This window comes from Rhamphochromis longiceps, linkage group LG5 (genome assembly GCF_057381845.1).
Source record: "Rhamphochromis longiceps isolate RC_006_pf linkage group LG5, R_longiceps_female_GT1.1, whole genome shotgun sequence".
In the NCBI taxonomy this organism is placed as follows: Eukaryota; Metazoa; Chordata; class Actinopteri; order Cichliformes; family Cichlidae; genus Rhamphochromis; species Rhamphochromis longiceps.
The window spans coordinates 19,607,850-19,618,900 of NC_140561.1; the positions used below are offsets into that span (position 1 = coordinate 19,607,850).

At 42.8% G+C, this 11,051-nt stretch overlaps 1 protein-coding gene across 2 annotated transcripts; it reads left to right on the plus strand.

Annotated features, from left to right (window-relative positions):
- Window positions 1-669: 669 nt before the first annotated feature.
- On the plus strand, window positions 670-10,909 carry LOC146669807 (leucine-rich repeat neuronal protein 1-like). Of its 2 annotated transcripts, none has more exons than XM_085406425.1 (2): window positions 670-1,008; window positions 7,821-10,909. In XM_085406425.1, the coding sequence occupies exon 2, from the start codon at window positions 8,024-8,026 to the stop codon at window positions 10,169-10,171; it is 2,148 nt and encodes a 715-aa protein (XP_085262551.1). In that variant the 5' UTR covers window positions 670-1,008; window positions 7,821-8,023; the 3' UTR covers window positions 10,172-10,909. The 2 variants fall into 2 exon arrangements, with proteins under 2 accessions (XP_085262551.1, XP_085262552.1); XM_085406426.1 differs by having other exon boundaries at window positions 670-846.
- Window positions 10,910-11,051: the final 142 nt, after the last annotated feature.

The window sequence follows — 11,051 nt, forward strand, 5'->3', positions numbered from 1 at the left end:
TAAACTTCAGAAGCTCCACAAGCCACAAAGTTCACACCCAGCAGCCAAAAATCATTAACAATTCAATTATAATAAAAAATTACATTATCATTATATCACTGAACCTAGCTTCTCTTCATGTTTTTCTCCAGGTCATCCATGCCTGCAGCGACTCTATGTTCCACCAGTTAGTCTTGAGAAACCATTGGGTAAGGTCCAGTGTGTAAAGATGGTAAAAGTCCAGGAATTCAATGTTAGTCATTAAACTTCCGAGTCTGTGCGTGTGTATGTGTGCGCGCGCGCATGCACATGGAAGAGAGAGCTAGGGAAATGGGGGAAGAAGTGGGGTGACTAGATCCACTTTAAAGTCCATTTCAATTCATAATTATTATGAATTATTAACTCCGAGCTCGTGGCAGACAAAAGATTTTCTACCAAACACGTTCACACATTTTTTTCACTGGTGATAACTACTTTTCAGTAAGGTTTACCCGAAGAGTGAAAATACGCACAATGTTTAAGCGCTCAACAATAACACTAATAATCTAAAAAGAAAACATCGAAATAGTCTCAGTGTAGTCACATGTCATTGTTTCCTCAGCCTGAGGTTCAATCACAACATAATCCGCGCATCGCAGTTTACGGCCGGTAGGGTGGGATTTTCGTTCCCATGGTTGTGATGACAGAACAGATGGTGAGGCTGCTTGTTTGGGCACCAGAGTCGGTGTCAGAGGCTTTTCTGTCCAGCTGACCTGTACAGGGCAGCTGCTCTCTGGAAGCTGCGCGCTGCTGCTTTTCACTGCTGAAGTATCGCCTGTCGCCGTGTCTCAAACACCAGTTGGAGTAGAAGGGGAGCGAAAAGCCGGGGTACGGGGTGCTTTGCTACAAAATCTCTTCGTTCGGGTTCACATCTGTATTCGAAAACATAGTTTGCGTCGCTCAGTCACCTTCCTGGAGTGGCGGATGCTGCATGGGTCACATACAGTAGCCTGCAGCATTCTTTGGTACGGAGGATTCGGCGCTTCGTAGGTGAGAGCAAAACGCCTGTTTATTTTATGCATGTGCTGATGTTTTTCGGTGCATGCCCATAGAACAGCTCGGGCGATTTTCTTAATTTCTGACTTGTATGACGGCATTAATATTTTAATCCGTTTCAGAACGATACAGATGAAGTCATCATTTTGCAGTTCTTAAAAAGATTTGAGAGCTGCACTGTTCAACAAAGATCCAATGTGACAATAATGGATTCTCGTTAAGAGACAAGACTGATTTGATTGCCCGAACAAACGGAAATATAGATTATTCAATAATAGTAATATTAAAAAAATAAATAAAATAATAATAATATTAAGGTTTATCGATGTTTGGACGTTATCATTCTGCGGTGTGTGCTCAGTCAGTCTTATCAATAAAATGCTTTTTTTGCTGTGATTTTTCGAGGAGATTGCGCTCTGCAGTCAGTCTCTACAGGGCATATCTTCATTATGAGCCGTTCCAAGTCTAGACAATCATCAATGTGTGACGTTAGGACGCAGGAAAACAAAGAAAACATGAACCAAACCTGGTGTTAAAAATGGCTTTAAGTGAAATTATTTCTGTTTTAATTGTTATAGTTTTCTCCATAAAAGATCTAAATACATCTCTACATGGATGTTGTTAAACGCGCAGTATTGCAGACTTTCCACTGTAGTTGGTTGAACTAACAATGTAGTGTAACATTTAACATTTACACATACTTACCCGGTGCAGTGCAGAGTGCACTGGGGCAGCTGAGTAGTATTCACCTCTCTCCCCACACACACACACACACACACACACACACACACACACACACACACACACACACACACACACATATATATATATATATATATATATATATATACACACACACATATTTATATATGTGCATGCCAAATAAGGGTGAGGAAATGAATCCTTAGGAAGTGTGTGAAATTATGACAAGGAGAGGAAAGGAGACAGACAACCCTGTGTTTCTACTAAAAAGAAAGCGGGGGGGGGGGGGGGGGGGGTGTCTGCATTGTTCAGGTCACCTTTGTCAAGTTGGCTCTGTTGTTTCAGCTGCTGCACTACAGAGCACCTGTTACTGAGGTCACTAATGCGGCACCAAGGGTTGAGGATCATAACTGTTTATTACAAACGTCTGGTTGAGTTTTGTCATCTTGTTTACACAGACAAAAAGATTGTGCATGATTTGCACACTGCCAATCTTCCAGCAAATGCAAGCACACAACTTTGTGTAGTCGCCCAACGAGCCAGTGATATGAAAGCTGTGGATCCCCCCCCCCGAATCTTAGCATCAACAATGCACAGTGACGTATCTCCTCAGCTGGTAACAGGGAGTGTGAGAAAATACCGACACAAAGACACGACTTGGTGTGTCTGTGCGCCATTGTGCGCCATAGGGCTACCGCTGCAGCATGTTCTGGAGCTGCAGTTCCCACAGTGGTGGAGGGGAGTTGCGGGTGTCAACAGCTTGACCTTATTCCTTTGAGAGTGTGATGTGAATTCAAACATGGGAACGCAATGAGCCATTAAAGGTCTTGTCGTTTTGTTGTGACTGAATGAGTGTTTTTATTTTATTTCATTATCAGTATATGTTTTTTCACACTCTACATAGTACTTTAAAAAGCCTTTTTAAAATAAAATATGATGCTCGGTCAATTTAAAGATTAAGTATGTCATTAAAAACAAACTAAAACACTGAAAATGTAGGTAAAAATAAGAAATAGTAAATGAACTAAGTTTGTGAAGACTTATTGTCCATTCGATGCAAACCACATTCATTCACAACATTTTTATTGTACACATGCAGTCTTCACTGTCCCTTCCCACATGTAAACTCACACATAATAAAGAAGCACATTTCCTAAAATTCCACTCAAAAGAATTAATATTGGCACGATTTCTTTGCTCTGTGCAGTAGGTCAATTTAAACAGAGAAAGTTAATTTCCCTTGACCTCTGAGTCTTTCCAAATAGGGATTCCCCAGAGATTAGAGACCTTGGCATGTCACTATGATTAATCGATACTCCAATGACAACATATTGGCTTTTCACACACGCTGCAACTTTAAGGAGAGCTGAGGTGGAGAGGGAGAGTGTGGACAAAAAAAAGGGACAGAAAAAAAAATAAAGCCAAAGAAGAAAAATTGTGTCAAGATCCATCTCTGTTCCACAGGGAAATAAGCCTCCTGTATGGATTTGCGGTAAATGGAAATACAGAGACAATTTGCTGCTCTGCGACTTTTAACCTTCAGTGGATTCTGAAGAAATCATGCAGCGTACTTTTCCGTGATTCCATACATACTATTCGATTTTGTCATTGCTCCTTGAGTCCTGTGGCGTTTTCAGCTCCTCCTGTAGTCTTCGAGCTCTCCACCTTCTCTCTCTTTGCGCTCTGTCTTTTTCCTGACTGGTTGGACATGCATCCCTCTCAGCTACACCTCTGCAATCAGCAGCTGCACCAAAGCCCTCTATGATGTGAAGTGAGACACTTGCATACTAATGGAGCAGAAACAGGATGTCTCTCAGGCAGGCCAGCACAGTGAGGACATGAAGAAAACATCAGGCGGCATTGCTTAGGTTTCAGTGCCACATTACAGCTCTGGATTGATGCTGTTTGTCATGGCAAACTCGAAGCATTAGTAAATGAATAAGTGTCTTATTATAATATAGCGTATGGTGATGCATGTGCAAAGTATAGTTTTATTTATTGGTTCCTCTGCGAGGGCAGTGTTTTCCTTGCACATATGGTTGGCTGTTTAATCATACCAGTGGGTTTCTATTGCACCAGCCCAAGTTTTTACTGGCATATTTCATTCGCTGCCTGATGGCACTAATAGCTGTCTTCTCATATCTTTGGTTATGGAACAAATGCCGGTGGCATAGCCGTTGCCATGGTGATGGCATGTCTGTGAGCCTGTTGTGTGGCTGCTGATACAGAAACACTGCTCACATTTTGCACCCAGTGAAACGGGCCCCAGAAACAGATGGGTGAAAGAATTGCCTCCTGTGAAAAATGATGTGGTGCGCTATCAAGTGAGGTCCCTCCTGGCTGTGCCAGGGGCATATGGTGAAATATAATATTAGCGGCAATTCTTAGAAGGGCGTAAAATCAAATGAACTGAAATTACTCATAAAACAACACAAGTGTCATGATTTTTATTCAATCAAAGTGTTTTCAAATCCCCTCTTTAATGTCTGTGATTGAAAACAACGACTGCCAGGTGCACCCATAAAGACTTGCATGCCGCAGATCTAAAGAGAAATGATCTTGCATCTGATTGCAGGTTTGTTTTCCTTCAGGGGCTCTCATTATCTCGCCACTTGTATTGTCCAAAGAAAATGTCTTATAAATAGATTTATGGAGCCTTAACATAGAACAGACAAACTTCGTTATGTGCCGCAATTACATCCTGCTGTCATGCTTCGGACCCTCAGGGCCAATGAACCTCTGAAGGTTCAGCTGAACCAAGTGCAGACCAATTGTAGATTCTGTGCAGCAATTGTAGATGGTTGTTGACGCATTTTATATATATAATGTGAACTTGGATTAAAACCTCATAACTACTGGGTGTGCTGTGAGAGTAAATCCCTCAGCTTGAGCCTTCAGTTTAGACAGTCAGCTGGATAATGCCGAGCTACTGAAGGATTTTTCTTCCTCCTTCTAGTGTTCTGAGTATGCATGCATGTAAAAATCAGCAAGTTAAATAAGAATAGGCAAGGACGGGTATGTGTCGGGGGATGTGTTGCGATGGGACGAAAAATGTATTTTATGTGAAAGTGTAGATCCAAATGTAAGAAGAAATATGTTTCATACAATATCTGTGCTCTCTGCTGCCACAGCCGAGTGATTAGCAATAGATTTTCAGCATAAAGGTGCTCGTACCCAAGAGGTGCAGCCCTGCTGTGGCAGTGAGTGTATTATATTATATCTCAAACCGAATCTCTGCTGCATCCCTGAGAGCAGTGAAAACAAAAGTTCATAAAGTTGTCCACCACCCACCCTCTTGTTGATATGATCTGGTAGGACTTTACAAGTCCTCTGTTGCAGTTTAAATTGTGAGACTGAAGTGTGTTGCCCACTACAGAATATATAGTTATCATGAGGAAGTTGTACGTGGAGCTTCTCAGTTACAGAAGCAGTCTATAAGACTGCACAGAACACACAAGCTGTGTAGAAAACTGTAAGAATGTGCATTAAAGGCCATAACACTCTGACACAATGTATGCAAAAAAAGCGATGGACATAGATTAAAGTTATCCTTCAAACACGTTAGTAAGAGTAGCAGTGAGCAGGGGGTCAGAGCAGCAGGCTGCATGGCTTAGCACTGGACCAGCAAAGGCTCGATGTTATGAACAGGTGGGAAGCCATTCCAATCACTTCAGCAGAACTGGTCCGTGGCCAACAATATGTGTGTGTGTGGGTTGAGCGGAGAGAGTGTACGTGTAAATTTGTGTACTGCAATCATTATGAAGCAAACTACCAGTGAAAAAGAGCATATGTGCCCAACAAAACTTCCCAGGGTCAATAAGGTCAACACGTACACACAGCAAGACATAGGTGGGGACCGGATGCTGACTCCCACAGTGTTGCCAGGCTGCCAGAAACCTAGTGGCAGGTGTCTGAGTTTTATGGCCTCAGCATGAAAACAAACATCACTCCTCCTGTCTTCTCCAATTTAATACCCGAGCAACGCAACACATGGAGCAAGAGAGAGAGGACAGATAAATGTGTTATCGAGGAGATTTCTACATATATTTATAGGCAAGTAATTAAAATTAAGAACATATGACTGGATTATTTAAATGATGGATGATTAAAAGCAGAAGGAGAAGCCACATGTTCAGAGTTTTCTAATCAGGATCTATGAATAGTAGGCACACGTTCCTGCTGCCTCACTTTAGTCACACTGAGAGAATCATTAGATCGGATAGTGTGTGACCAGGTCACTGCAGAGATCAGCCACCTGATCCAAGGTAGCATTATGAATTCTTTTGAGAAACTGGGGTGAGCGCTGAAGCTTTAATGCTTAAACTTTCTGTGGTATATTTCCTCTATTTGACTGAATTTGCCTTTTTTTTGTATGTGCAGTTCCTCTCCTCTGCTGCATTTCAATTTCTAGAAACAACTTATTTCTCGACATGGCACAGGCTTTTATTCTGTATCTGTCAAGCAGTTTTTACATTATGGTGTATGCGATGTTAAGGGAAAAACAGCGAGAATCTGTCAACACATCGCAAAGCGTGAACAGACACCATATGAAAGGTGAGGGAAAACAATCTGTATCTATTTTATGTTAATATCTGAGGAACCTGCTACTTACGATCTGAAATAAATGTTACCCATCTCGCGCACACACACACACACACACACACACACACACACACACACACACACACACACACACACACACACGCACACGCATGCACAAACTCAACCTCAGTATGTGAGGATCAAAACAAGCGTTAGTGTTAGTCACACTGGAAGCTGAAACTGCAGTTGTTTGTTTTAGTGAAAGAAAGCCAAGAGCCTCTTTTGCTTTCCCATTTCTCTGTCTTCTATTATAGGAATAAATGGAGATTTCCTTTCAGTTGTTTAGGATGCGTACCGACACATAGACACAAACACAACCTCACATACAGACAAGATACCGTGTCTGCACGTGCAAAACTAGCTAAAAGAAGAATGTTATTTTTCTAGTTTGTAACAGTATAGAGGAATTCTTTTTATTTGTTCAAAGAAACTGACAGCAGTTCCTCATTCTCAACACTCATATTGCTTGTCTGTGCCGGTCATTCTTAGTAATATTTGTCAGACTGGGTGACATCAGACTGTAGAACAAAAGCAAAAAAGCATAAAATCTTAAAAATGCGCTGGTGGCTCAGGATGACAGTCAGCTCATCTTAATCTCAACAAACCTGGACGTGCACAGTTATACAGCGGGCCCACAGCTCGAACTTTTTTTGTGACTGCCTACCATGGGTCTTTATCATAAGCAGTGAGTGATTAACAGTGAAGAGCACTCACTCCCAGTATATTAAGCCTGTTGTGTAATGGGCTCACAGCCAGAGTTGCCGGCTGCTCCCACCCTGCTCGCTCGTTGAAGAGGATAACTGAAACTAAGCTGGTATGCAGATAATCTAACCAAACCAGAGAGAGAGAGCGAGAGAAAACATTTTCATAATCTCCAAGGAGACAGATACATCAAGGAGGCACAGGCAAACACAAACCTATCATCCTACGTGCTGAAAAGTGTAGTGCTCAGTCTAAAAATGTTGCCTCTTTCTCCCTGTTAGTTAACCTGCTTGGGTAAAATGGCAGTTTTAGTGAAGGAGGAGCAAGATTTTAAATACGTTGCAATGCCTTGTGATTTCATTGCTGTAACACTAAAGCTTTACATGTAAATAAAGAGTGCCTCGCTCAAGAGCAAATTTCAAGCAGTCCTTTGGGATGACTTGTTTCAGCTGAAGTTCATTTCAAGATCTCAAATTAATTAAACACACTTCTGCTTATTATCAGTTATGTCTGGATGTGTGAGCTACAATTTAAAATGATGATAAATTCCTATGTGACTCAAGGGGAACCACATGAATTTGACAGATTCTTTCTGCCCTGTTAGACACATCATTTTAAATATCCCTAAACATCTGTGAGGTGCTGGTATGGAAATGTGACGTGTCTCATTTTTTTCCATCATCTTGAAATTAATAATGAACTCATTACTTTCTCACTTCATTCTGTTATGCCGTTTTTCAATTCCCCCCCCCCAGTTACTTATATCCCTTAACAGCTGCTTTACTCTTTTTCTTTTTCAGGTCAAAACCTCAAGTTGAAGTTTGGATCTAATGCCTGTCCTGCCTGTCTTTTGCAAACTCCGTCCTCTTGGTTAGAAATCACTATTCTCAACCTACAGCAGCTAGCTACAAAGGAGACTAATGCTTATTAACCGTACCCTTATATCCTCCTCCCAAACGCTGCCTCTCATTTAAGCCTTTTGTGAGCAGGGAGAGGAGACAACATGGCGCTCAGCTGTCAGCCTTGGCCTCCTCTAATCTGGTTGTGCATAGGATTGCTTCTTTGCTTTCTGTCACCGGCACACGGCAAAGATTGCCCTCATTTGTGTGTTTGCGAGATCCGCCCTTGGTTCACCCCTCAGTCAACCTACAAGGAGGCAACTACAGTGGATTGCAATGATCTAAGGCTAACACACATCCCTACCAACCTGTCAGTGGATACCCAAGTGTTACTGCTCCAAAGCAACGCCATCTCTCGTACCAGCGGAGAGCTGGAGGTACTGTTTAACTTGACGGAGCTAGATTTATCCCAAAACAACTTTAGCACTGTGGAAGCTGTCGGCCTCACAAGCATGAACCACCTGACCACCCTGCATCTAGAGGAGAACCAGATCACGCAGCTGCCAGACCACTGCCTGCAAAACCTCTCCAACCTTCAGGAGCTCTACATCAACCACAACCAGATAAGCTCCATCTCCCCTCGAGCATTTGCAGGACTGCACAGTCTGCTGCGCCTCCACCTTAACTCCAACAGGCTCCATGTCATAGATAGCCGCTGGTTTGAAGAAACACCCAATCTTGAGATTCTCATGATTGGGGAGAATCCAGTTATTGGCCTCCTAGACATGAACTTCAAGCCCCTAGTAAGGCTGAGAAGTCTGGTTCTGGCTGGAATGGATCTCACTGATGTTCCACCCGATGCATTTGTAGGTTTAGATAATTTGGAGAGCATTTCTTTCTATGACAACAAATTGGTCAGTATCCCCCAACTGGCCCTTCAGAAACTTCCCAATCTCAAGTTCTTGGATTTAAACAAGAATCCAGTCCAGAAAATTCAAGAAGGAGACTTCAGAAACATGCTACGTCTGAAGGAGCTGGGCATCAACAACATGATGGAGTTAGTGTCTATTGACCGTTATGCTATGGACAACCTCCCAGAACTGACTAAACTAGAGGCAACCAACAACCCGAAGCTGTCTTATATCCACAGGTTTGCATTCAGGGATATGCCATCCCTTGAGAGTCTGATGCTTAATAATAATGCTCTTACTGCCCTTTACAAGCAAACTGTGGATGTGTTGCCAAATCTGCGGGAGATCAGTCTCCACAGCAACCCATTGCGGTGTGATTGTGTCATACAGTGGATGAGTTCCAACAGGACCACGGTGCGCTTCATGGAGCCCTTGACTATGCTGTGCACCTCCCCACCAGAATTTAGAGGTCAACGAGTCAGAGAGTTCAGGCTGCTGGAGTCAACGGAGCAGTGTCTTCCCCTTATATCCCATGAAACCTTTCCCAGCCACTTGAATCTAGAGCTGGGCATGAGCGTGAGCCTGGACTGCCGGGCAATGGCTGAACCAAATCCAGATATATACTGGGTGACTCCTCTTGGAAACAAAATCACAATGGACACTGTGTCAGAGCGCTATCACTTGAGCAGCGAGGGCACCCTGCGGCTTTCTCACGTGCAGGTGCAAGATTCTGGTCGTTACACCTGCGTGGCCCAGAACACTGAAGGGGCCGACACACGGGTCGCCACCATCCGCATAAATGGAACCCTGCTCGACAGCGCTCAGGTGATGAAGATTTATGTCAAGCAGACGGAGTCACACTCCATCTTGGTGTCCTGGAAAGTCAACTCTAATGTCATGTCCTCGAACCTGAAGTGGGCTTCGGCCACCATGAAGATTGACAATCCACACATCACCTACACAGCCCGTGTCCCTGTAGATGTCCACGAGTACAACCTCACGCACCTTCAACCTGCCACCGAGTACGAGGTATGCCTCACTGTCTCCAACATCCACCTGCAGACACACAAGTCTTGCGTTAATGTGACAACACGTAGCGCTACCTTTGCCCTGGACCTGACAGACCAGCACCCAAGCGCAGCTGTGCTAGCTGTCATGTCAACCATGTTGCTCTTCCTCAGTCTGGCCACTGTGGGCATCTACATGGCCCGAAGATGGAAGAGGAAAAATTACCACCACTCCTTGAAGAAATACATGCTGAAGACATCCTCCATTCCACTTAACGAGCTCTACCCTCCACTCATTAACTTATGGGAGGCTGACGGTGAGAAGGACAAAGATGGGAGCACAGAGGGAAAACCCTCTCCTGTTGACACCACACGCAGTTATTACATGTGGTGAGGATTCACTGAGGATTTATTGTCTCCAGCAGCACAACGACACACTTTTGCCATTTTGGGGCAAAAGTTGACTAAAGTTGCAATTTTTTTGTATTCTCAGCTTTGCTAATAAGAGGCAGAGTGATCAAGTGCAGGATTTTTATTAGTATAGCGTATCGCCTTTGTTTGATTCTTTCTAACGTTCTGGACTTTCCAAGATGGCAGCTGTAGTTAGCCTCCAGGTTGTCTTAGTTGCTCTGCTCTGTTTCTGTGGTACATTTTTGACTCACTTATTTTTGGGAAGCTTCTACAGCAGCAGGGTCGATGAACTTCTTCCAGCATTACTAGAAATGTTTCTTTCTCGGTTTTGTAAAACAGTTAATCTGTTGCGCACTGATAGATAAAGGAGTTTGTACAAACTTCGAAGCTGACAATGGGGTTTAGACTTGTTAAACTGTCTACTGAATGTTAGCAATTGTGCAGTAATGTTGTATCAACTATATCTTTGAACTTTCTAATTTACAGCGCAAGATATTAGGATTTTAGTTTGCAGATAAATGTGATGTTAAATGCTAGAAATGCAAATGTTTGATAAGTACCTTTTGACTTCTTTTTCCTTAAGGTGCACTAGAAGCCTTTTGACTTTTTGTTCATTCTTTTATTTGGCTAGACATTTGTTGGCTGCTTAGTTTATTATTTTCACATGCAACATGTATACTAAACACGTTAAAATAAATAACATTTTGATTCTTTTACAGAACTTTGGGAGTTTTCTGTGACTCTTTGGCATTAGAATTGCATCTGTTCGCTTTAGATTAACAGTGTTAGTGGTTGATGACACATGCTGTATTTAGGCTCTGAATCTCATGTCTTAATAAATGGTACTGTAAACTCTCAGTTCC